The sequence below is a fragment of the Orcinus orca genome, chromosome 3, assembly GCF_937001465.1.
Source record: "Orcinus orca chromosome 3, mOrcOrc1.1, whole genome shotgun sequence".
Lineage (NCBI taxonomy): Eukaryota > Metazoa > Chordata > Mammalia > Artiodactyla > Delphinidae > Orcinus > Orcinus orca.
The window spans coordinates 172,617,407-172,644,982 of NC_064561.1; the positions used below are offsets into that span (position 1 = coordinate 172,617,407).

The 27,576-nt window shown below is 45.5% G+C and overlaps 1 protein-coding gene across 1 annotated transcript in view; it reads left to right on the forward strand.

Annotated features, from left to right (window-relative positions):
* The first annotated feature begins 3,480 nt into the window (after positions 1 to 3,480).
* ANKH (ANKH inorganic pyrophosphate transport regulator) overlaps positions 3,481 to 27,576 on the forward strand; it is a 142,297-nt gene continuing 118,201 nt past the window's right edge. Inside the window, exon 1 of the mRNA XM_004274481.3 lies at positions 3,481 to 3,833. Coding sequence (XP_004274529.1) covers positions 3,738 to 3,833 — 96 coding nt within the window. The 5' untranslated portion in view covers positions 3,481 to 3,737. The remainder of the gene's footprint in view (positions 3,834 to 27,576) is intronic.

Below are 27,576 nucleotides of genomic sequence, written 5' to 3' on the forward strand. Positions count from 1 at the left end.
GGCCACAGCAGTGAGAGGCCCGCGTACCGCAAAAAAAAAAAAAAAAAAAAACCTATCTGTTGAATAAGTTGGTTATACTAAATACATGATATGGGATAACTCTGTGTGACCAGTGTAGATAATTCTATGAAGTCAATCTTACACAAATCTTTATGGCAACTTCTTCCAGACCAAGTCCACTGCTATGTTTCCAATTTGATCCCATTGGGCTCCTCAAATCAAGAACACTGAGTTGTAGAGTTGTAGAATTGGATGATCTTAAACATGACCTTTCATTCTGTCCTTTGAAGCAGAAGCTCCTTGAGGGTAACTTGAACATATTCATTTATGATCAATTACAGAAAAAAGTAAATCAGACACATATGTAACTTTTAGTTTCTCTTTTCACATTAGCGTGTTCAAAACTTAGCATTAATAATTTTAGGCATCAAAATCATAGTATATTGCTAGTCTCTATGAAATTGTTTTGGGAAGAGTAATTTTTTCCATGCTCTGAAATGAATGCTAACTTGTACTTCTAAGGAAGTTTTGTAAATATTTTTTTAAAACTCTCTTTTTCTTTTTATAAACTTATATAGGCCCATTGTGTTAAATACTGAAAAGTATAAATGAAAATAACACTATGCAGCTGTAACTAACCACTGTTAATAGTTGACCATATTATTTTCCAGCATTTTTTCCTATAGGTACATAAGTTTTTCTTACACTGTTGAATATAAAGTCTGTAGATCTTGTAATGGTCTTTGACTGAAAACAATCAAACCTAAACTAAAAACTTTGTACATTGAAAGTAAAGCTGTACCCTCTGAAAGATAACACTCTCTGAATCTAATTTAAATGACTTTGTGATCTCTTCTTGGCTTCCAGGTAATTTAGAAAACTTCCTATTCATTACCATCACCTGTATTATGGAGTTATCTTTTCAAACAACTGCTAAGTTAAAAAGAGGAAGAGAGAGGGAGAAAGGTCCAAAACTCCCTTTGAAATCTATCAGATTTTTAAACTTTGACAGAAAAAAAGTAATTAATTGTTCCATTCAGTTCCACATTGCCATCGTGTGATTGAAATGCAAAGCCCTTTCAAACCTAAAAAGTGCTTTTTGCCAGAATCAAAGATGACACTATTAAATCATTTATTTTACAAAACCACACTTAGAATACTCAAACAAGGATGATGACCTCTCATTGATTCACTGGAACTTTCTCACCGTTCCTTCTTAAGACCAAGGTGTGCGTTTGTATCAGCACCAGCAACGAGGCTGGCGCTTGTTCAGGGACCAACCAAAGCAAACCGGGCTTCCTGAAGGTCTACTGAGAACCTCATCAACCCCACATTCTAGACAAAGGTCAGTGTAATGAGATTGCTTCAAGTAAAATTGCTAGTCGACAGAATGGATAAACCATAAGGTGATATTTGCTCTAGAAAAAAACTCCTTCCCTGAGAATTCCTTTAAATAGGCTGTCTCGGTATATTTAAAACAAGATCCAACTATATTAAAACACACCTTTCAGGAACTTGCTATTGAGCGGAGTCCTGTACCCAAGAACTTCCTGTTTTGCTGGGACATCGCTTAAATAATACTATTTGACAAATCTAACACAATAAATAATTACCAGAATTTCATTTTAATTATAGGGCATGTAGTTTGAGCTACGAGGTAAATTAGCTTCCTATTTCTCAAGGCCTTGCTCTGTTTGGAATTTTAAAAGGTCTTTTAAAGGCATAAAATATGGAAAACATTTAATATTTTCTAATAATTGTGAAATACCTGAACCCAGGAGGTGGAGATCTCATGCTTACTATGAACACAACTTTTACACTGCGAAATGTGAGGTAATAGGCTCGTTCCTGGGTGCACACTTTATTACTTTTAATAATAAACTAATTTATTATGCTCAGTAAACTTTAAAAGATGCGTTGTGAGGGGGCAGTTCAAAATAATATAAGCAGGACAGGCTACATAACTTGCCGACCTCTCCTTCAAAAATCATTAATTTCCAGAGGCAGAACATTAAACCGGGCACAGCTCCTTCTAAGTCCTGGGACCTTTGCGAGCCTCCAGGTCACACATCAGTGAATTCAGACCTGCACACGAGGCCTTCTTTTACCCTCCTTTTAGGTACAATGATGTTCACGCACTCTCTCCCTTCTTGAGGCGCTTTTCATTCGCGGCCTCGACCCTCTGGTCACAGCGCGCTGGGGCAGAGATGGATGCTGGCTTTGCTGCCTGCCGTACTGTTCTTCAGTTTAGGTAAAACACTCAGCATGGCTATTATTAACCCTGAAATCACTGGGGCAAGTATTGTAAAACAGATTTTTCTTTCTCCTTCTATATTGAAAAGAGACTTTTCGAGTTTGGTTGTTCTTGCTTACAATAGCGGTGCATTGAGAAGAATCTCAGTTCACAGTAGGCAGAGTCCGCTGGAGGCTCGTCTGGGTACCCCGAAGGCCGGCCGGCCCAGCCTGGGCGCCTGAGGGGACGGTCCCCGCGGCTCTCCTCGCATTTACCTCCGGGATGCGGTCCCCGTCGCCCCTGGACACCCTGAGAGAGATGCTCCTTTTCTCGGTCTCTCGCGCCCGCCAAGAGCGACGCCTCCATCTCTCCCGGGCCCCCAGCTGTCCAGGTGGGCCCCAAGCAGGTCCCCTCCCGGAGCGGTCTCCTCCTCACGTCCCCGCCTGCCTCGAGGCGGCCACCCGGGGATGGGGTATGGCGCGGTGCCCGCCAGGCGGGCAGTGGGAGCTTCCTAAACCCGCTCATTCCCGGCCCCAGCGCGCCCCGATCCCTCCTCGCGCATCCGCGCTCACTTCGCCGGCCCTGGCGGCCAGTCTCCCACACGCCCCGGCCGGTCCCCGGACAGCGCGGGGACCCCAGGCCCGAGCCCCGCGGGGCTCGGGCGACAGGGCCCGGCCAGGGAGCCCGGGCTGCCCCGGGGCCTTCGGATCTCTGGGTGCGCCCGCCCCTCAGGCTCCCCGCGCGGTGCCCTCGGGCTTCGGGCCACGCGCCGCCCCCGGCCCGCTTCCCCATCAGCGTCGCGCCGCCGCCCCTCGGTCGACAAGGGGCACCGCGGCGAGTCCCACCCAGCGCCGCCGGGACGCGGCGAAGGCGGCGGCTCCGCGGCCTGTGCGTGCGCAGCGCCCCCCGCGGCCGCGCCGAGCGCAGGCGGCGGCGGAGGGAAAGAGGGAAGGAGGGCGCCGCCCGCCCGGCCCGGCCCCTTCCCCAGCCCGTCGCCCGCCCCCTGGCCGCCGGCGTTGTCCGCGCCTCCGCGCCCGCCCCTGATTTCCTCTGCGCGGCGGCGGCGGCGGCGGCGGCGGCGGCGGCGGCGGCGGCGGCGGCGGCGGCGGCGGCGGCGGCGGCGGCGGCGGCGGCGGCGGCGGCGGCGCCTCGTGCGCGCGGTTATTTATTTCCGGGCCCCAGAGCGCTTATAATGGAGCCGCTGTCAGCGGAACCTTCTGCCGCCGCTGCCGCCGCCGCCGTCCCTCCTCTTTTTTTTCCCGACAGATCTTTGTTGTGTGGGAGGGCAGCAGGGATGGACTTGAGCTTGCGGATCTCCTGCTAGAGCAGCTGCGCTCGGAGAGGGCGCCGCAGCCGCGACGAGGAGCCGCCGCCGCCGCCCTGAGACCCGGCCGGTCCCGGCCTCAGTCCGCCCGCGCCCCCGCCCGGCCTGCTCGGCCCGCGCCTCCCGGCAGAGTCTCCTCCCGGCGGCAGATGTGTGTGGGGTCCGCCCACGGCGGGGACTATGGTGAAATTCCCGGCGCTCACGCACTACTGGCCCCTGATCCGGTTCCTGGTGCCCCTGGGCATCACCAACATAGCCATCGACTTCGGGGAGCAGGTAAGCCCCGGCCGCGCCCCGCACCCTGCGCCCTGCTCCCTCTGCCTTGGCCTTAGACGCCCGTGCGGCAGGGGATGGGGACAGAGGAGAGTCACCTGCTCCGAGTCTCTTTTTATCCTGGAACATTTGGTTGGGTTGACAGCTTGTCAATGACTTTCCAGCATTCCATTTCCCCCTCCCCCCAGTTCTTCCGCAGACTTCTCCAGCTCTCCCTGGAAAACGTTAAAAGACCGGAGGGTTTGGAGCTTCACTTACAGAAGGATTTTTAGTGCACAGGAGTATTATGTAATTTGTGATTATGTAAAAATCTGGTTTGTAAGTAAATTGTAGTCTCTAATAGCTTGAGTGCTGGGGTTTTTATTTATCCCGAGTTTGTGGTGATGGGATCATGGGGAGAATTTTGTATTAGAAAGTGTCCAAGTTGATTTCCCAGGTACTTTTTTTTTTTTTTTAAGCTCATGTATGGATTAGAGGCGTCCCATATGTGTCCTGATAAGCCGACCATTGGCCATCTCTAGTTTGGGTTTGTTTTTTTTTTTCCTTTCTTTCCGTCTTGCACCACTAAAGAAGGGGAGCACATTTTTGTTTGTTGCCTTCTCATCCTTGTTTCTTCTTCATGTTTTCCCCCATTTCTCTCCATGTGGCGTCATTGCAAATCGAGCGCTGCAGCCTCTCCAGCAGCGGGGCACTGGTACTCCGCACTTTGCCTGTGCGGCCCGTTTTTGCAGGCCTGCGGCGGGATGCAGTTGCATTTTTAAGGCCGGGAAGAGGATTGGGGGAAGAGGGCAGCAGCCTGTCACCTTGATGGGCAGGGGTCGGAACTGGCCCGGGCATGTGATTGAGCAGCTCCTGACGTTGTAGTACTCTTATTTCTTTTCCTTTGAGTCAAGAGACCTCAAAGGATGTTTGTATAGAAAAGGCACCTATCTTGATGCGCCTTTAGTTTTCAAAAACCAAACAGTTTTTCGGAAGGGGGTTCATTTGACTCCTCCTTTTGATGAATATCTGCTTGCATTTGTCTCTCTGTGCTCAGAACTTTTGATTGATTGGAACTGTTTAGCTCCCAAATACTTAGCCCACCTTGTCAGCTACTTTTTAGTTCGAATTTTATTGCTGACAAGTGTTCACAATGTATTGCAGCATAGCCTCTGAAGACCTTTGTCTAGCTAGTAAGCCAATTTATTTCCTTCGATGAAATATTATATCTTTTCTGTTGCCACTTTGCTCTGCCAGCACCTCCCCAGGGTCCCCCAAGGGCTCCTCTGTTGCTCCACCTCCACCCCCACCCCCCAGAACCTTCCCTTTTTGCATAATTAACTGGTGACTTTGGGCATTTCCTCTAATCTTTGGAAAGGTTTTTAGGCCTGAATTTATTACACTGCACATTTTAGATGAGTCAAGTGCTGTGTATTCACTTCAACCTTTTACTGTTTTAAAGCTTATCTAATTGGAGCTGCCCCAAAGGTTGTCAGAAAGCCCAGGCTGCTCACCTGATCGCTTCTCCCTGAAATGTAGCAGCTGTGTGTGTGTGTGTGTGTGTGTGTGTGTGTGTGTGTGTATTATAGGGATAACTGGAAGAAATGAGTATTCTTTGCCATAATTAAATGGCCTGAAATATACCACAGTATTGCCTCACATTTGCCTTGAGTTAATGCAAGATGATATAACTAAGGATTTGATTTGAGTGTAAAGAAAGGGGTCTCCCTGAGGTCACAAAAGGGAAGCTAGACATAAAAGACGACTACACAGGTGGTCTATCCTAGTGGGTCTAGTAAGTCACACTCATCCTTGAGACGTTGCTAAGCTCCTTGTCATAGGTGACATAGCAAAGCGCTGGAAGAGTTGTCTTGTTGCACCGAAGCAAGTTTTATCAGTAAGTGTCCTTTGAGGTCCTTATCCCTTAAGCACCAGTGTATTTATGAGCCTACACGCTGCCTGGTGGTAGAGATATTTTATCAGAGTTAGGGGTGGGGAGATGGAGGGAAGAAATAGATATGTTTCCAAAACCTTGCTTTGCCTTCCAGTATCAGATGATAATTTTGCAAAATGGGGCAGGGTGCAAAGAACAGAACTTACTTTTTCTTACTGTTAAACTGGAGGGAAAGAATTGCAATGTGAGCTAAAGAGTGACCTGGTCATAGGTGGGTCATGAATAAAAGAACATTTTACCCCAACTGCTTTGAGGCACAATAAAGAGGAGGAACAGTGAACCTATTATATACAAATACGGGTCTACGGTAGACTTCTGGAAGTATGCAGCTCTTGATGTGGAGTCTTGTCATGTTCTATGGACAGATGGACACATGTAGGTTTCTACCGTTCTTCTTTCAGAGTGGGCAGGTGTATATTATACCTTGCTATGAGTGAACAATGATTCACATTTCAGTAATTTACTAATTCTAAAGTAGGTTAGGTGACATGGGAGTCCAAAGGTCAAAACAGTCCCTGGTTCACGGGTGTTCGAGATGATGAAGAAACTCCAAATTAAAAAATAAAATAGCTCATTAGCTCTTAAGTCTCTAACTTGTCAAGAACAGAAGGATACTGAAATCATTGTAAATGTTCCCTAGATGAGGTTTTTTTTAATGATAATAAACATCTCAGTTTGCGGTTTCTGTCGGAAATGTGGACAGAACCTTTAAAATGAAAACCCAGCTATAGGCAAGATTCCACTGAAATTTGAATAAGCAGCACATGTGACTGTGTGAAGGCATTACACATTATCTCAGAGCTATTAGTGTCACGTGTGGGGCTGCTGTGAAGAAGCCTGTAACAGCCCGTCCAGGGCCTCCTCATGTTTTCCATGAACGTTATCCGTTATGTAGAGCTTTCCCTGTAATGTTATAGGCCAGTTAGGGAAGAAACCCATATATTATGGAATATTTACTCTAATGAAATCTATCATCACATTTTTCAATTTTGATGGTGGCGGTAATTTGGGGGTGGAGGCAAGTGTTGAATTCTACACTGAAAAAAGGGAAAAAAAAAGCTGTATGGAATAAAATGACCTGCTTTTTAATATTAAGCATAGGCACCATGGAAGAAATGAGAATACACCCTTATTGCAGAAACTAAAACAATGTTTGTAGAACCCTTTAGGTGTGTAGAACACTTGATGGTAGTTGCAGTATATGTGGAATTAGCATTTTATTTCTATTTTTACAGATTGAGAAGCAAAAGTATTCATTGCTTCCATTCATCGAGCACTTAGTATGTGCTTGTAACATCTCAGCACGTGTTATATATGAGGAAAGAATAAGAGGCCTAGGCATGTTAAAGCCCTTGTCCAAGTTCACATAGGCAGTGCAGGCCAGAGCCGGGGCTCCAGCCATATCCTCCTGGCCCTTAGCCACTCTGCTCTCTGCTTGCATACTGAGAGCCACCCCCAGCAGTTCTTAGACATTTAGAAGTAAGTTCTGGCTTTTCGGAGTTCCAGCCTTGGCTTAAATGTAATCTTAGCTGTCATAGTTTGAATTTTAAAGACTCAACAGATGTAAGCCAATCATAACGAGGCTTCTCAGAAAAGGGAGATTGTGACCAAGAGGGTCATGTAAGAAGGGCCAAATTATCCAGATAATTAATTAAATCAATGCTGTGTCTTATTTTGGCAAGGTTGGCATAGCCTTTGGTTAAAAGAGAGGAAAAAAGATAAGAAACAACTGACACTTCACAAAATTATTTAGAAATCACTTAGTCTTTATCATTAGAGCAATATAGATTGCTAAAGAAAGATGGAAGATATGAAGATACGTTGAAGAAATACAATGTATTTCTTCAGAAGGGTCTGCAAATGTCCATTTGATCTCACCATATTCAAAGGAGTGTGATTTCTGTTTAAAATTAAACTTGGTACAAAGTCCCTGAATTCCTTAAAAGCCAAGTTCACCAAATTATATAGAATAAATCAGTGATCTTTTTTTTATAAGGTACCTAATGACACTTAAAATGTTAAGGACAGCTCTTGTGAAGACTTGAAAGAGAAAAAGTTGAAGTTGTTCTCACTTTAGAAGAAATGTGTTCTGCTCAGTGCCAGGCAGTCTACTCTTTGACACTCACGAGATTGAGTTCTTTCAGGTAACCCTGAGTGAATCACTGAATTTGGTTGGGTCCAATATAATAGATCAAAGACCCAAGGGATTTATCTGTGAACGAAGAGTTTTGCATATGGATTGTTGATTACTAGAGTAAGATGTATAATAGGAATGTTTCATGTTTCCCCAGCCCTCCTTTCTAACTTAAGAAACCTAGAGTTAGGCTTCCACAGTATAAGAGGGTTTCAAGTTACTAACATCACAAAATGGGGGAAAAAAAAAGAGAGAGAGAGAAGCCCAGGAAAAGTAGCTTAATAAATGTTCTCCTCATCTACTAAGTAGAGAAATGCCCCCCACCTCACCCCCCTTTAAAAAAAAAGTCTCCAGGAGGTACAGGAATTTTTTTTTTAAGTGAATGTTGTGCATGGCACTGGCCACTACTGGGCAGGGACTCGTCATCCAAGGTCACTAAGTGATGGAAGAGACCTCCCCAGGCAGAGCTTGCCCTAAGTAATAACAAAAGTGTCCATTGTATGTTCCACTTTCCAAAGTACTTACAGACAGAAAAGTAAATCCCAGGTTAAGTTTCTAAGTAACGGTCGGTGAGAGACTTTTTTCTCCTCCAATCTATTCTATATTAATGGACTAAATCTCAAAACAACATTTATTTTTTTCTAATTATTAAAGTAACATATACCATTTAAAGTTTGGTTACATATTAAAAAAATGGAGGAAAAAAGTAAAAATACCTCTAATTCGACTCTGAAGAAAAAACCCCTTTAATGTTTTGGGTATCTCCTGCCAATTTTTTTTTTTTTTTACATAAATGAGGATATACATATGTGTATGTACATATATATATATGTATATATATATACATATATATATATTTCACAGAACACAGAGGCATTTTTCCCATATCACTTAAAAGTATTTAACTGTGATTTTAAATAGCAGTATAATATGTGATTGCATGAGCATACAGTAATTTCCTTTGCTGTATATTCCCCTGTTGTTTAAATGCTGAGGTTTTTTGTTTGTTTTTTCCAACATAAAGTTTCAGTGAGCATCTCTGTGTAATAAGTAGATAATGTGTTTTCTCTGACTGCCTTGGGCTTTATGCCTAGCATAATTTGATGCCTGTTTCAGCTTCTCATTCATACATAGAAAATGAGGTCACTGGCAGTCCGTATTTAGTCAAGGACACCGTGACCTCCTTAGTCCAACTGATACTCACTTCTCCACTGTGTTTCCCAGTTTTCTTTAGATGTACATCTGTGTTTAAAGTACCTCTCTTTCACTGCACTTAGGTAAGTAGATTATTTCTAGAGCCACAGAGGTATAATTCTGCGGTTTGTTTCTTTACTCATTTATTTATTGAGGTGGTTTGATGACCAGCCTAACTACTACTTTGTCAGAATACGTCTTCCCAAGCATCTCCTTCAAAAGATAATCAAATACTTCTTACGTCAAGACGATATCTAAATCTCTTTCTAGTTATACATCTGATTCTTTAAAAGCAGTTTTAAAAGCGTACCAAGTAATATCGTTTATAGCATCATCTCACTTTTTTGATGTGACAAGCCCAGTTTTATATTAGTGGCCAGTAATTGGTTCCCATGTCTTTTTGCTCTGAAATAAATAAACCTCTTTAAACTTACACCAGAGTGACTTGGGTCATATCTACATTTAAAAAATTAAATCCAGTGTTTTTTTAACACCTATGACTTTATTAGTTGACGTGGCAATGTCATAGAAATATAGAAAACCCTGTTTTATTGCAGAATTATCTAGATATGAGCTACCTCTGTGAGTGCATTTTCTTGATAACTGAAGCTTATTCTTTTTATTTTTTAAAGTTTTTTTTTTTGATGCAGACAATTTTAAAGTCTTTCTTGAATTTGTTACAGTATTGCTTCTGTCTTATATTTTGGTTTTATGGCCGCGAGGCATGTGGTATCTTAGCTCCCCAACCAGGGATTGAACCCGCACCCCCTGCACTGGAAGGCCAAGTCTTAACCACTGGACCGCCAGGGAAGTCCCTGAAGCTCATCCTTTAAAATGCAAATCACTGGTTTTCTTTTTCTTTTTGTAGTACAAGAAATCTATATTGCACCTTTCTCTACCATATTAGATAAATACTATATGCAAAACTCAACGAACATTTTTTTGGTGGTGTGTGAAGGTTATACTGGCAGTCAGCTGACAGGATATCCACTGACAGGTGATACTCAAAATACTTAGCAAAGAGTTTGGCACCGACCGATAAAATAAAAATAATAATTAATAAAAATAGCTAATACATGTTGAATACTTGCTTTTTAATTTTCTGCTTTGGATCTGCTCTGGGCCCCCCAAACTAAAATCCATTAGAAATTCATGAAAAAATGAAGAATAAATAATTTTGGAGGTCTCCCTTGCGAAAAAAGTGTATACACTTTGTTAAACTAGCTCTCCTGCCCTGCCCTATTTTGGTTTCTGTTCTAGAGAGATTCTAGAGTCAATGTCAGGTAAGTGACCCTTGTATAAGGGAAGTGTTGCCAGATTTGACACAGGCCCTGCTCTCAAATCAGGTCCTATTTGAGAAAACATACATGAAACACTTTTGCAGTCAGAGCATCACAGAGCGAGATGCCTGACTGCGCACTGCAGTTTGTGATAACGTACGGCAGGGTACTCAGTACCTGCAGTAGCGCCGTGAGTCTGTGGTCGTGGCGATGAACAGTAAACCACATAGAGGCAGTTCTTATCTGGAGGTTGTCACCCCTGCCTCATTCTCTGTAAATTCTCCTGTCCCCAAAGTGGATAGCACCCATCTGCAAAGATGAGAATAGAGTCACAGGATAGGGAAATTAGCAGACTTCATATCAAGCCATACAAACCCCAGGTTTGTTTCTGTTTTGTTTTAATTTTGCTATTTCTGTGGTTTGGGAATCTTTCAGTGGCTATGCCAAAAACGAAGTACCGCTCACCATGCTGAGAACAAATGAGCTTAAAATGACCAAGACTACAGTTAGTCAAGTGAAGACTTATGCATCACAGCTTTCTGGTTCTATATGGCTGCTTCTCCATGCCAGAAATGTTTTCCAAGTCCGCCTTGGCAAGGGAAAGAACTTAGTTATTTGTCAGGGCAAAGGTGGTATTTATTCTCCTAGATAATGAGTTATCAGAAAACAGCCTGGACAGCTGGTCCAGGAATGCCACGTGGTCCCAAGGGACAGATGGACCAGCTTCATTTCTTGTGGGAAGAGTACATTTTGGTCTAAGTTAGCTCACGGGCCCTAGCTGGCTTTTACATTATTTATGGGGTTTTGATATCACAAGATCAGCGAGGCTTTCCATGAGTCTGACATCCAGCACTGTTACAGGGTTGCCTTTCTGTAGATGGGTTTGTCAGTATGAATAGGCAGTCCGCTTACTAACGTGGGTCCACATCTCTGTCCCCAGCCTCGGGGCGGGGAGGGGCTGTGTGTATGGCTCCTTCTTCTCCAGCACAAGGAGGCGAGAGGCACCTCCAAGCCCACGTTCCCAGTGCACTTCCTGTACCTTGTCTGGGCACATCCCACCTGGATGGGGACTGCGGCTGGCCGTGGGGACCTGTGACTTCAGGCTGGGAGGAAGTTAAAAGCAAAAGTGGGGCTCTGTGGATAAGAACTTTCAAGGGAGACTAGAAAGGTGAGGCTGAGGCTCCTCAGGACATTCAGGTGGAATTAAATGGCTGAAAAGCTGAATGTTTTTAAAAGCAGATTAACGAGGCTTTCTAGGGAGAAAGCTCAGGCAAGAATGAGAGAGGGCAGAAGTTGGCTTTGTGGCCGTAATCCTCCCAGGATGTGAGAACTAAAAGTAGCTTATTTTGTGAGAGAGACAGAAAGGATTAGTTTGGGTCAGGAAGCTTTCCGGGTTGTGGTCCATCCAGCAAGAGCATTTACATGGTGAAAGCTGGTCACTCCTGGTTGTTCTCTTAACTAAATAATAATGAGTCCACATCAGTAAGCTAGTCAGAATCCCTGCTCAGTTTTTTTAGAAATATAACATCAAGTCTAGGGAAGGCTTTGAGTCCCGGACTGTCGTTTTCTCATGTGCCAGTTGTCTTAGGTGTGGCTGCTTTGTGTTTTCAAAGCTGTCTTTAGGATGATAAGAAGTAGCTATGCTCTTACCGCTGCTCCATAAACAGCCCCGAGATCTGTTGGCCACTGGGTCATGCATTTCAATACAGGGGAATGGTAGTGTGGAGAATCTAAAATAGCAGATTACAAAAAAGAAAAACAAATTGTCTGAGTGCTCTAAATGGTTTGGCAGGAAAGTTACCGAGCTGGGACACGGCGGTCTCCCACGATGTGTGGCCTAAACTTGACATTTTATAAAGACAGACAGCGCAGAGCAGAGTAACAAGTAACCACGCTTCATAAGAAAGAGGTAACTTTCACCTCTTCATGATCCTAGCCAAGACCAGCGCAGAAGCAACTGGAAAACCCTTGCCACCAGCCCGATCCAAAATAGGAAGTGAAGGGTCTTTTCTCTGCTCCGGACTCACATTCAACTGTGGTTTTTCCTTGGGATGGGTTATGGTTCCCACCCCCTCCCTTTTCCGACGCAGCGTTGCATCACCTGGAGCCCCACCTGAGGTCAGGGCGTACCTCCCCTCCTCCCACACTGAGGCCCACACCTCTATGTGCCAACACCACCTGGGCCTCACACCTATCGGGCTGCTTACCAAACCTGGGCAGTTCCCTGACACTGTTGGTAGTTAGTCCAAGTGTTTACCAGTCTTCCCCGGATGAACCAGTGTTTCAGCAGCGAGGAGAAAGGAGCTTGGACTGAGTTCCGAAGATCCACTAAAGGGCCTTAAGCTGTCGGTGGCAGCGCGCATCAGTAGCTGAGCTGCGGAACCACTTTTGTTTTTCTAAAATTCTTATTTACTCTAATTGCTTTTAGGCTTAATATGTCTTCTGTCAGGGGAGGAGGCTGGTGAACCTGTTTTTCTTTCCTTTTTAAAAATCACAGTATCGTTTACCTACAGTGAGGTACACAGATCTTACATGAACAGGTCCATGAGTTCTGACAAATGAGAGATGCACACTGACATAACCCACGCACCAGGCAAGATATGGAGGGTTTCCATCAGCCCAGAAGGTTTCTGGTGCCCCTCCCTCCGAGGCCACAGCTGTTCTGAGTGCTGTGGGAGCCTTTTTAACTGCCAAGACAAAGTGACACACATGCCTTCGGTCCCAGATAACTGAGTTGTCGGCCACTCACCGTTATTACAGTGCGTAGCGCTGCTACTCTTTCCTGTTGCAAACTATGGCTCAATGTTGTGGATTTTAGTGGATTTAAGGCAGGTAGAAAATCTGACTTTCTGTGTAAAATAACTTTTCCCCTTATTTTGTACGATTTGGTGTTTTTAATTCTTCAGTTGATATACATCCTTCCGTTATATGGCCTGCTGATCATTTTGATTTTCAGACATGCTTAAAAATTAAAGTCTGCTTCATATCGTAAAACGTAAAGCTAGCACCATAAAATGAAATGTGGTACGTACATAGTATGGGCTATTTCTTCAGCCTTAAAAAGGGAAGGAAATTTTGATGTATGCTACAACATAGATGAACCTTGAGGACATTATGCTAGTGAAATAAGCCAGACACAGAAGGACATGCTTTTGTGTATGTGGAAGTATGCTTCCGCTTATATGAGGTACCTTAAGTAGTCTAAGTCATGGAGACAGAAAGTGGAATAGCAGCTGCCAGGGTTTACGGTGGGGGAGAAATGGGAGTTATTGGGGTTTTTTTGTTTTTTTTTTTTGCGGTACGCGGGTCTCTCACTGTTGTGGCCTCTCCCGTTGTGGAGCACAGGCTCCGGACACGCAGGCTCAGCGGCCATGGCTCACGGGCCCAGCCGCTCCGCGGCATGTGGGATCTTCCCGGACCGGGGCACGAACCCGTGTCCCCTGCATCGGCAGGCGGACTCTCAACCACTGCGCCACCAGGGAAGCCCTGAACTGTATACTTTAAATGGTTAAAATGATAAATTTTATGTTATGCATAGTTTATCAACATTTAAAAAATTTTCATTAACTTCATAAGCTACTCAGAAAGCTGGTGGCTTTTGAAGAGGATCTCTCTTTAAAAAAATTTTTGTTAATTTTATTCTGGTTATAGTCATTGTATAAAGAAGAAAAATAAAGTATCAAGAAGCAAATGAGGATATATAGCATTATCTCTAGGCCCACGACCTAGAGCTATTGCTATTTATTATTTTAGTGCATGTCCTTCCCATCTCTTTTCTATCCGTGTATTTTCAAACAAAATTGTAACCTCTTTCCACTTTAATCACAGGCAGTTTCCCTCGATTTTAAGTACTCATCTCAAATATGATTAGTGGCATTCTTTCACAAGGACACACCATAATTTACTTAACAATACTCTGTAGCTAGGCGTTCAGTTTTTCCTGTTTCGTTCTATTACAAATAGTGCTCTGAAACATTTTTGTTCAGATATCTTTGCTTCTGATTATTTCTTTGGGTTAACACTAGAAATACTTGTGCACGTGCGCACCTTTTCACGCCTTCCACTGTGTGCGACACCACATGGCTGTAGAAAGTTGTCCCAGTCTCCCCTGCAGGCGCCTGTTGAACGTGGCCCCGGCCCCCAGTGGACATTCCCAACCAGGATGCCATTTTACTGTCCAGTGAGTTCTGCCCCCGGAAACTGTGTTCTAGTTCTTTCAAAGCCACATGGTACTGAACTCCTTCAAATGATTTCTTTTATTAAAAGCATTTTTTAAAATGCTGAGACATCAATTCCGTTTTTCATCATGTCATACTTTTAAACTCTTTCAGGACTTTCATTCTTTTCAGTAAGCACATTTTGGACCGAATACGTACTCCACTTGGGACTGGGCAGAAGCACAGGAAGGAAAAGGAGTGAGTGGGTTTTACTCATACATCTGGGGGGATATCTGTCCCTGCAGGTTTCACGGCAGAGAAAAGTGCTTTCTTTGATGAGTTCAGTGATGCTCAGGAAGTTTGCGTCCCCAAACTTCCTGGGTGAACTCGTGGGAGAGGAGGAAAAACTTAACCAACCTTCCAAGGTGCCGGGTCCTGCCTGAGGCTCCTGGCATGTACGGTAGGGTCGTCACCTTCCCCACTTTAAAGATGAGCAGATTGAACAGCTGTGCCGGGTCGTTCAGTCTCTCTGCAGAGCGGCCAGTCTTCTCTGACCAATAGTTCACGCTTAGGGTCTCAGACCCTATTTGGAGTTGACTGTTCTAGGGAAATGTGGAGCTAGTGATATTTAGGGGAAATAGAACAGAAAGTGTTCTTCTCTCTTTTCTACCACCCTGGCCCTGGGTTCTTCAGTTTAAACTGGTCTTCTTGCTATTTAGAGCCCTCCTTGGAGAAAAGCAGCAGAGCAAACAGAGAGGGGAAATAGTTCATGCTTATTGAGAGAGGCCCTGAGTCCCTGTGGCTTGTCTGTAGTTTCTAGTAGTGCTGCAAGCTGACTGCAACGTGGTTGAGAGGAAGAATGTCCACTCCTGATAGGCCCCCCTGGACTTGACCTCCTCCATCCCTGCACCCACTGGCTCTATGACCTTGAGCAAAGAACTCGACTTCTGGGGGCTTCAGCTTTCCCAGCTGTTAAACAGGTATAAAGGGTTTCTGTACCTTCTTTTGGAAGGGCAGACCACACAGAGACTAGACACAGAAGAGCTTTGAAAAGTCTGAAGTGCTGCCCCTATGTAAAGCAGTATTACTAAGACTTTGAGCCAGGCATGCTGCCGCTACACCTGTTTATTGTCACTCATCCTTGACTAGAGCCGACTGACTGTTCTTGCTGTGTATTGAATCCGTGACTCGCATTAAGGGGACTTGCTAAACCAGAGCCAGCTGGGTTAGGGGCGAGCAGGGGCAGAAGCGTGCTGGGGGACAGATGCTGGAAACACTTGGATTTTACATGTGTGTCAGCAATACTTTCGCTGGGTTTTTTGTTTTGTTTTGTTTTGTTTTTTCCTACTTTGGGGAAAAGATGTTTAAGGCTGGATTTGCTCAGTAGTGGGTTTTTTGTTGTTGTTGTTTTTGATTGTTTGGTCGGTTTTAGTTGAATTACTAGGATTTAGGTAACATGCACTTTTTGAAATGATAGGTTAAATTTCATTTTCTCTTTATCATAGGCTGCTGTTTGACACAAATTTGGGGGAGGGTAGCTACATGTACCACTGGCCCCTTCTCTAATCTAGACATACAAATGGGACCAAGCCTTTTTCAAATTTGTTGACAGTTATGGCAGTAACACACCAAGGTGTTTGAAACAAATTATGGGGGCTGCTTAATGAGCTGAAAGTTGTAACCCTCTTTCTCAGGTGCTTACTATACTGTTTTGGAGTGTTTTCCCTATTAAATGGAGAATAGTTTCACTATTAATAGAGAATATGGAATGCAGGGGGCAAGGGTGTCTTCATGAATGTGTTCATTCAACAGATGTTTCTTGAACACCTACAGCGTGGCAGGTCCAGTGCTAGTCACTAAAGAGGAAAAGGAAAAAGGACTGACTTTTAGCTGTGCAGCGATGAATCTAGAAGGGCAAATAGACAGGCAGGCACCTGCCAAAGAATGTGATCAGGTCTGAGATGGGGGAAGAATAGGGTGTTTATCCCAGGATCCTATAACCCATCCTAAGGGTCAGGGAAGCTTTGGTTCCAGCTGAGACCTGAGATCAGATCAAGAGAGTGGCGTATCTGCTATTCTGGAAAGCAAGAGAGTTCCAGGTGGAAAATGGCAGGTGCTCACTGTGAGTGGGACAGTACCCCATCAGTCAGGGTAAGGAGCTTGGCCTTGATCATTAGGCCACTGGGGAATGCTGAAGGGTTCTCAGTGGGGGTGTGATGTGCTTGGATTTGCATATTCGAAAGATAACTTTGGTTTCCGTGGGGCTAATGAATTAGAGGGAGGTGAGAGCAGAGGTGGGGAAACCACCTCTGCTCTTGTGGCCACCACCAGCGAGCTGCAGGAGGCCTAGAGTAGGGCTGGGGGCGAGGAGGGAGCACTAAAAGAGAAAAGCTGTCTAGAATCAAATGGACTTGGCCACCGGGAGAGGATGCAGCTGACAGTGATGTTACCCAACTTTAAAAGAGCTGGTTTGGAGTGAGCTGGTGAAGAGAATGAGTTCCATTTCAGTCACGGTAATGCGTTAATAGATCTAGTGAGATGTTTTACATTGCTTGCCTGAGAGAGAATACACATGATGCATAACCGTGGGAACAAGAAATGCTTAGTATCTGGATAGCACTGCTGCTCTGTTTCTCTCTTCTTGCCCTCCTCCAAGGGGCCACTGCATTACATTATCTGGAATGGGAGCTGTTTGCATTTTCACCTAAATGCAAATACTATGAATATTCATCTTTTCCTTCAAGCTTTAAAAATGCTTTATTATAATACAGTCAGTGCTCAGCCATTTGCTTTAATGCAATAGTGATTGGAAAATTCAAAATACTTCAGAATATTTGGCATTGGACTACATTAGGACTCTGGGGGAAGCAAGTTTATCCTCATCATCATTGTGCTGTGCTTAGGATAATATTACAGTTTAGACCAGGGCCTGGTGACAGCAGAGATGTCATCTGGAATTAAATTTGATGAGGCGCCTTGGTTTTGCTCCCTCTCTCTGTGTATTAAATGTTTACTGTGTAAACAGCAGGGAGTGGACCAACCTTAGAGGGGTTCTTTTTATGGCTTTATGTTTGTGTGTTTGTATTTTGGTGTTGTCTACAGCTTACAGCCTGGTTGTAATTCATAAAAATCATTTAGAATACATTTTGCTGTAGAAATAATATTATAAATTGTGGTTAGGTTTCCAGGCCACTTGACCAAAGTTACATTACCCCTAATGTTATTAAAATATTATCTATTTGCAACAAGCAGCAGTAGAAAACCATGCTGTTAGAATAGTAGTCATTGGAAAAAGCAGTCATGTTGAAAAATATTATTTGTCCTAATTACCTGTATGAACAGTTGGCTTAATAACAGCGTAGGGAAGGTGCTGGCATGTGGGAGGGGAGGAGGTCGGTGCCACGGGCCTTCGAAACTGGGTGAATTTAAAATCAAAATGTCTTCTCGATCCACGTGCCTCACAGGCTGTGACTGTGGTCATTTGAGAACCCATAAATGGCAGTGTCCAACAGTCCTCGGAGGATGAATTGACAAGACTTGGAAGAGAGATGGGTGGATGTGAAACAGAACCCCTGGGGTGGAATTAACAGGTGAGACTGGGCAGATTCTCCTGGGTGGACTGTGGGAGACGGAAGAACAGGGGAGCCTGAGGCTGGACGCCGCTTCAGGCTGCTGTGGGAGCCGTGCTTCCCGCTGGCGTCCCGGACCCAGGACAGCCGGGGAGGCGGGGGTGGTGATGGCGATGGCAAGAGGAAGGTCACGTGCCTTCAGCTATTTCCATGGGAAACCATTGCCTGTAAGCTGATGTCATCTAAAGTCTGTAGTAGTGAGCTGTCCCCTGCTAGTGCGACATGGAAGGCAGTTTTGAATGTTTTCACATGCAAAATAACTCTGATTTCTTTATGGCTAGAGAAAGACTTGTTCTACTGTTCACAATCAGTAGCTCCCTGGACTTTAAAATTCATGCTCCCCGCCCTGTAATTTATTGTGACCTAATCATGTCTTACGTGCCTAGCTAATTTCCAAGGGGTCTGCCACTTCTATATCCTGTTTCCTTTTCCCTGATTAGTCCATAAGTGGCATTCAAATTCTAATTTTAAACGTGTTATCACTAAGTTTTCTAGTGTTATTGCTAACTTTTCTAGTGAGAACAAAATTTTAAAACATCTACCTGTATCTATTGATGTAGGCTTACCTGTGCCCTCATTCCATTGATATCTTGATACCCTCTTGAAAAATAGTCAAAATGCAGCATTTAACAGTAAGAAACCAAGAAGCTACTAGGAAGCTCAGAACTGAGGTGAAAATTTGTGGAAATGAAAATATTTTCTGTAATTGGACCATATCCATATTGTAAAAGGAACACCTCTAAATAAATAAATAAATATATTTGTACATTTCTTTCTTTTTTTAAGAATCGGCCAGTATTAATACAAATACCTTAAATTAAGCAGGTGGAAAACAAACATTTAACCCAGTTTTTTCTTTTACGTTCAGCAGAAGTGGACAGTCTTTTTTCAGGAGGCTGTAACTGAGAAAGGGCTGGTGAGCCCCAAGGCTCAGGAAGCCAGCTCTGAGAGCAGGTGTCTGCAACAAAGTAAGGGTTTATTGCAGGGTGCTAGGCAAGGGAGTGGGAGATAAGCCTCAGATCCACTCCTATTTGGTCTTTGAGCTGCGGGGGGGCTGGGGGGGCGGGGGGGGCAGTGTTTAAAGGGGAAGAGCAAAGAAGCTGGGGCTAGTCATCCTCTTGTGACCTTTCTTGACATTTCTTCATCAGCGTTTCAGGGGGTCAGGATGTCCCCAGTGTGCATTCTCTGGCCAGGTGGTCCATGGCTTGCGGGTCTGTTAGCTCATCTTGACCTGGAGGAACAACCTGAGTCTGTACGTTAATGATTATACGTATAATAGCAATTATAGTACAATAACGATGTTAACACCAGCAATTTTAGTCCTCTGACTCTGGTTGATTGGTGTTCAGTTAGCAGAGAATTGAGGTCGGAGGGGACAAGAAAGGGACTGAGGTCGTCAGAGGGGACAAGAAAGGAAATAAAGTTTTGGATAGAGAGATTAATCATAAACTCAGCAAGGGAGCTCAGTCGCAGGGGGACTCAGTTTTAACGCAACAAAATAAACATCGCCCTTTGCTTTGCCTGGTGCACAGTTCACCTTTGTAGAGTACTTCACAGTTTGTAAAATGTATTCTCACTGAATGCAACAGTTGTTCCACGACCCACGGGCACGCAGGGGAACCCTGCCTGGAGGCCACCCGCAGCGGGTGTCTGTACGAGATGAGCCTGGACGTGAGAGCCCACTCACCCCAAAGCCCACATACCCCTCTCTGAGGTGAGCTCCGTCTTCCTTCCATGCCCGGGATGGTGCTCCTTAGCAGGGGTCCTCCTGAGCACGGAGGAGTATGGAGTCCAGTCTTGGAGTCACAGACATCGGCGTGACCTGTAGGGAGCCCCTGAGAGGCCGCGATCTGTGCTCCGATCAGAGGACCACAGCCGGAGGACGGCCTTCCTTTCCTGTGTGTCTCCCTGACCTAACCCTCCTCCCCATTCAGTGTGAGGATCTGCTCTGTCCTCAGGAAGAGGATGGGGGTACTTCCCTTTCAGCACTGAGCGGGGGTCACGGCACAGGCCTAGCAGTTCAGAGTCACGTGCAGGCTCCACCTGGGTCCTCCTGGAATTCCATCATATTTATTCCTGGCTCTGTTCCTTCAATATCACAGCCTGTGGCTTTGCTTTCCCCAAACCACTGGAAGTTCCCCCCTCCCCGCCCCTCCACCTTCCCTCCTCTGAACCTGAGGGCCTTGCATTCCTTCTTATTTATGATACAGAGTATTACTTTCTTCAACTCTAATCATCAGGTGAAAAAAAAAACACCCCATGTGGGCTCTCATTGGCTGTGTCTTCTGGCCGACGTGTTGAGTTTCCTTGCTTTTCGGCACTTTTCATAAATCAGGTGTCTTTTAATTTTTTTATATTTTTCCTTCCAAGCATTCATTAATTTCAGATTGGTTTCCACGGGTTTCTGCCTTGCTGAGTTTGTTGCTTTTTCACGGCAGTGGGCTCCAGAGAGGCAGGGAGAGTGGCATTCGTTCCACCCTTCCTGGAGATGCCAGGCTACTGCCCTCTGTGCCTCACCCCTCTGTCTTCACAGCCCACAGCGTCTCCATAGTTACCCATCTGTCTCCCCATCTCCCTACGAACCACCCCCCTTCCCGGGGCAGGGCTGGTGTGTGATGTCACCTACTGTGCCTGCCTTCCGGCTCCCCTTCCTACAGCACTGGGCACAGATGGAACCTCAGAAGGGCTTGAGTGAAATCACTGGGTGAGGTGACCCCGTGCCTGAAAATTTAAGCCACATGACAAATGTGATTTGCTCAGGGTTAGCGTGTACGTCCCCCGTCTTCTATCAGCTGAAGCACATCTGTCCCTCTAAATGGAGTGACAGCTATCCGAGTCCACTCGATGTCTTCCTAAGCACAGTACCCCGAGCTTGCTTCGCTGAGGGTGTGCGGCCAGAAGGGGACAGCGCATCAGTGTGCAGCCAAGGTGGCCTCCCTCCCCGCCAGCCAGGAAGCAGCTCGCCTCCAGTGCTGAATCTGGAGGGCTTAATGTAGACACCAGGGAGACTACCTACCTTGAAAACCAGTTACTCTTGTGTTTGGGTGAGAAATCATTTTCTGGTGAAAAAAAACCCATGCAAAACGATGCCTTTGTGGGAGGTGATTTCACTCAAGGGGAAAGAGTCAGGGTGATTTGCGACCACTGAGGCGCTCCCTGTTGTGGAGATGGCCTTAACCCTGCAGGGCGCATCCCAGGGACGTGGAGGAGCGTGCTGGGGAGACCCCTGTCCACTCCCAGCCCTCAGTCCTGAGAGCGCACAAAGACCAGCTTCTCTTTAGGGGTGCAGAGCAGGTGACATTAGAGCAGTGTGTTAGTGCATGGCGATCTTGTTTGATTGCCAGGTACCTTCATCCAGGACAGAGGAATCATCCTGCACGACCATGGCTGGAATTGGACTGAGTAGACCCGGATGTGACGAACAGCAGTATGCTATTAGCTGTTGTCTCCTAGTAAAGAGTATTCTGTACTTTGCACTTTTGGTCATCAGTGTGGGCCGTGGCCAAACCAAAATGCTTTGAATGTGACATATTATATGTCATAGCAATGCAATAGTATATTACATGTTATAGCATGGGATCCAAACAGAGTAACACTGAAGTAATAGTAATCTGATAGCTTGCAGGCACTATTGCTAATAAGCCTGCCTTCCCTCCCTCTGTCTATCCAATATATAGCCTAATGACCTGCAAGGATTTCTATACAAATAAAGTTTAGCAATCAGAGTTTATGAGCTATCTCTGTGTATTTAACATTGCAAGAGGGGAAAGTCCTTTGCCGTAGGGATTCTGATTTTATTACATCATTTACCATTACACAAGGGAGAAAATATGGTCAAGAATAGAACTAGACTGCTTTCCCTCCCCAAAATCCAGATGAGAGAGAGAATGCATTTGGGACTTACCTGCTGTAACAAGTTTATAAAGAAGAAATCTGATCTCCAGTATATGCCAGTTCCTTAACAACTGAGGCTGACGTGCAACAGTGGAAATAAGAGTGATATGTTTTTAAAACACAACACTGTTTGGTAAACTAAACCCTGTCCTCCTTAACCCAGAACTGTGATATGTACTTGTTTACATGTATTTCCCTTTTGAGGTTATTCAATCATTGAGTACGTGTAACCTTGGCAACATTTTGATAGTTTTCTGTTGTTTGAGGTTTCCCTCAGAGTGATGTAAAATATTTATAGGTTGTTTGAAATAAGCTAGATTTTCTTTTTAATGGGATGGAGTCAATTTAGAAAAAGGAAAAAAAGAAAAAGGAAAACCTTAGAAAGCAAAGCATGGATTTCCTGTAAAGCTGATGGTGGGGCTTCAAAAAATAAAGCCTGCAACCCAGACTGGATGAGAACACAGTACAATTAACCTCTTGGTGACTGTCACTCCTCTAGTCTGCATGTTGCTGTGGTTTCCAAAAATGTGCGATAGAAATAACCATTTTATACACGTGCTATTGTCCTTTTTAAGGGTGGACAGCTCCTAGGCATGACAGCATTTTTCTTCTTTTATCTCTTCTGAGGTGTGTTTTTGTTTGTTTTTTTGCTTTTTCTGTTTTGTTTTGTTTTGTTTTGGTGGGGAGGGGAGTGAGGGGAGGGGGAGGATGGAGGGAGATAAATCACTCTTTTTCTTTCAACAGAGCATTAAAAACAATGTATACCTTACTTTTCCTGATAATAAGATGTCATCTTCTTCCTAATAATTACTACTGCTTTATCATAGAAAAGTGCAATTGTGACATTTTTTTAATAGTAGTTTTTATTGTGTATGAAATTTGGAGTGAGTTTTATAAATTAATTTATTATTGTTTGCTGTGTTGGGTCTTGTTTCTGTGCGAGGGCTTTCTCTAGTTGCGGCAAGCGGGGGCCGCTCTTCATCGCGGCGCGCGGGCCTCTCACTATGGCGGCCTCTCTTGTTGCGGAGCACAGGCTCCAGACGCGCAGGCTCAGTAGTTGTGGCTCACGGGCCCGGTTGCTCTGCGGCATGTGGGATCCTCCCAGACCAGGGCTCGAACCCGTGTCCCCTGCACTGGCAGGCAGATTCTCAACCACTGCGCCACCAGGGAAGCCCCTAGACATTTGAAGTTTCTCATCATCATAGAACAGTGTAAAACTTAAAAAAAACAAACTAAAATTCCTTCTTGAATTTTCACTTGTAGTTTTCCATGGGAGTCTCCTAACAAGCTGCGGTTACTTGGAAGCACACGGTCCTCCCTTTCTCTCTATCCTAAGCTTGTCAGAAAGGCTGGGTCCGTGGTCCATGTGTGCAGGCACAGGACAAATGGCCTGTCCCTCTGCCCACCCGTAGGTTTGGGCAGCCTGAGCAGTATATGGTCCTCGGCTGATGTGGCCCTGGCAGTCCCAGAGGACAGCTAAGCTGAAAGCATCAGCCCTGTGCAGAGCTGCTTCACAGGAGCACAGATGAAGTCCCTGATACACACCATCCTTCTTGATTACGACCCTTTTGTTCACTTAGTGCTGTGAGCTTGCTGCTTCTCTTGGCTGAAGCCCGCCGGTCCCGCAGGAAGAAAGGTACCTTCCGTCCTTCCACAGTCAGGGCATCCTCATACACAGCTGTTATCCAGAGCACTGCAGTGCAGCCTCCATAGCAAAGACTTCATTTCAAAACCGGTAACATCTCGTTTTTCCCTCAGTGATCTCTGTTTTCTTTACTGGCCGCATAATCGCTCCTTTTGAGATGCCTACTTTTACATCTTTTTCTCCCCCCAGCAGTATGGATAAAAATAATCAAGGTTTTGCTCTTGTCAGCTAACCCTGTGCCTGCAGTGGTTTATCGGCCCCCTTCCTCTCCCTAAGAGCAATGCACTGCTTTTGAGGAAGAGCCCTTCATCTCATAAGACAACCTGCAAGACCACAGTTTGAAAAGCTCCAAACTTGAGGTTCATTCTCAGTCCATTTCCCAGTGTGTGAGATGGGTGTGTTCTCTCTCATAGGAGTTGTGCTGGATGATGTAAACTAGATCTCTCATAGAAACAGCCCAAGAAACGAGAATCAGTTGCTTAGCTATGGCTTCATCATTTACGCTTGAGCTACCCTTCCGTCGCCCACATATGAAATAGCTGAAAAAGAAATCCTCTGAAAAGCTGAATGGCTAAAAAGCACTTAACAGTGGTTATTAAATAAATCTTGCCCACTTCTTATCATAGTCCAAACTCCACTGACTCTTAACACTAAATACATGTAAATGATAGCAATGCCTTCTTCAACCCTTGACTCATGGAAATTGTCATCGTAGACACTTTGGTAACAGCCTTTAAACGTTAAGCATCACAACCACTGCCTAGCAGTTTGCCCTGGTGCTTTGAGCACGATTTACCAAAAGATACTCATGAGGTTAGAATTTGGCTGTGTCCAAATAAGAGTTTTACTGGGATCTCTTAGATGGTGAAAAGCCCACAAGGAGAGTTTCCAGTGGCCAGTTTGCAGTCCTGGGGTGATTAACCTGTTACCTTTGGCACGTCGCTGGTCAAACATACCCTGGGTCCCCTTGTACCTTTGGTCATTGACCAGTGTCGTAGGACATTAAAGGTACCCCACAGAGCCTAGTGTGGGGAGAGTCAGATTAAGCTCTGCCTTCTCCCTTGGTGGACTGGAATCCAAGGGGAACTCCAGCAACCCTGTGTGGCTTCTCCTAGGGCTGGACCCAGAGTAACTTCCTCTCAAGTCATTGTCAGCCCAAGTCTTTGGGTAGGGTCTTACAGAAGACCCCGTAAGTTTATGGCCCTATATGGTAAAAGTGGCAAGTACTGAAGTCTTATGAGGGACTCCTGAGATAGCTCTTCCTGGACACCAGCCCCTAAACACACATACACACCGGTTTTGTTTGATTACTTTATACCGTCTGCTTTCCTTGTCCTTTCTTAATGAAACCAGGAGGGTTAAAACAAAACAAACAAAAACCACCCTATTTTCTTCTGCCAGCAGCGAACGAAGCCTTTAACCTCAGGGTGGTGGCTTCACGTGCAGGATAGAGGGAAGAAAGACAGCTCTGGACTCATTTATTCACCCAAACTAGACTTTCACCAGATTCACTATTAGACAAACAGGTAAAACGATACTCATTTTTGTTCTTTGCCAAAGTAACAAAAGGGAGGATTTATTGGAAAGCACGTTTCTGTCAACACCATTAATCTGGATGTTAAATGATCAGATATCGTATTAAAGTCTACTCTGAAAGTTCAGTGGTAGAGAAAGAGCTGTTTTCCCCTTGCATGCTTAGCTAAACAGGAATAGAAGAACAGGAAAACGTTGATAATATGATAGGCTGGTAAGTCATTTCTCCCCCGAAGCACACATTTTTAAGTAGAAAATGGATACCAACCTGATGGCTCCAATCCTCCCTAAAAGACGGTCCTAGAAGCGCCCGCATTCTCGGACCCAGACAAAGAGCTTGTTATACACAAAGGAAAGGCGGGGGGCAGGGGGCCCAGAAAGACAGAAATAAGTCTCAAACTCAAAGCAAATGTAAAAAATCCCTAAAGTGTGGAGAGCGTGCTAATAAACAAATCCCAAATCTGCAGGCTCTTCCTGTGCCGCCGTGAAGCGGGATGCTACACACGGTGGACGGGGCTCATCTGAGTCCAGGTGGCCTGGCTCCCGCGTGCGGTGGGAAATATGGAAAATCTAGTTACCTCTGACTTCCTGTGTGTCCCCACATCTCTGAATTACAGCTACACGCCTTAATAAAATCTAAGTAGTCACCGAGAAAGCTCACCCAAGTGAGGGCAAACCTAAAGAGTTAGAAGGCTACAGTGGAGATCAAAACGGCATTAATGTCTTTCTTTAGGTTAAGGACCTCTTCTAAATTAAAGTCTGACTGCTGCTTTTGAGCCGACAGTCAGGAAGTTTGGTGAAAACGCTGAAATAGTACATGTAGCTAGAAACACGTTAGGCCAAACGTAAGGTCAGGGAAACTTGGCAAGTGAAACATAATTGTGTGTTTAGGAAGTAAGTGAACCTGTTCGCTTATCGTTCAGAGGAAGAATGGGCTGCAGGGAGAAACATAAGACATCACAGTTGTCCCAAGACTGCCAACCTTGGGGATATTAAAAAATTTTAAAAGGCTTTAGGTTATACTTGAACTCAGGGGAAGTGTAAGGCATGAAGCAGAGGAAGACAAACCCCGCAGCCTAGCTAATGAGGTCGTCCTGCTCTGCGGCCAAGGGGCTCGTTTGCTGTACTGTGAATGTCACCTTGACTGCAGGTCAGGATCTCGGGGATGATGCAGGAACACCCTACTCTTCCCCTTTACCCCCGCTTCGTGGATTCACAGGAGGACGAGAAAAGCATCATGTCCGTTACGGAAAGGTCACATTCGGGTGTCTAAAATAGATCCCAGGTGTCTTTACTTACCTGAGTGTGCAAAACGTGTGCGCGCTGTGTGAGTGGTGCTGCCTGACTGTCAGCTTGGAAGCCGGGATTTCGTGGAGCCTGGAAGGTTCTCCTTACTGCTTCTGTCGCGTAGTTTTCCTTTGGTGAAGGGCCATAACCTCAGAGCTTATGGCCAGAGCCAGGGCACATAGAGGCGGCTGAAGAACACACGTTAGCTGAGTTTCCTCCCTCCCGCCCACTGCCTGCTCAGGCTCAGGCTTCTGACCAGGGCCTGGCCGCCCGCTCTTGCTTCAGGGATGTCTGCTTCACCTCTCCTGCTACCAGGAGATGGGCTCTTTTCCTTCCTTTTAGGCCAGCCCCCGTGCTCATCGGCAGAAGTTCCTATCTGTTGGGGTCCAGTGTGTTATAGAGAAATGAGAAGCAGGGCACTCATTGGTTGGGGAGCTGAATGGCCCAGGAGATGGGCTCCCACTGCCGCAGGGCAGGCAGTTACATCTTTGGCATGTTCTAATCACCCCAGCGCTCTGACCACAGCTCAGCACCCGCCTTACCGGGGAGCTATCAAGACTCTGCCGTCCTGCCGCGGAATCCCAGGGGGAGCAGAGGAGAGGGTGGGGAGGACAGATTTCCTCTCTAGGCATCTTCACGTGTTCTGCCTTGTGTCCAGAATGTCCAGAACATTCTGCTGTAGGCTCTATCACTGAGAGGAAGAGGGATGGAACACCACCATTCAGGGGTGACATGACTGCTCGGTCATGGCTCCTGAGCAGTTAGTGGATGGAGGGGACTTGGGAGAGACAGAAGGAAGCTCCCACTCCCACAACCCCCAGCACCGTCTGATTCAAGTCCAGCCCGAGAAACTTAGCTGAACGTTTTCTCAGGATGCTGCAAGCTACAGGCTCGACAGGCCGCGTGGATGGTCAACTCACTTCTGTTTCCCCACATCTATGCACAGTGAGACAGAGCTGGTTCCCGAGGAAGACCTAGGTGGGGCTCACCCACCTGTGTGTCCTCTAGGCTGAACCACGCTGGTCAAACCTGAATGACTGGCCGGGCCCAAGGCTCCAGA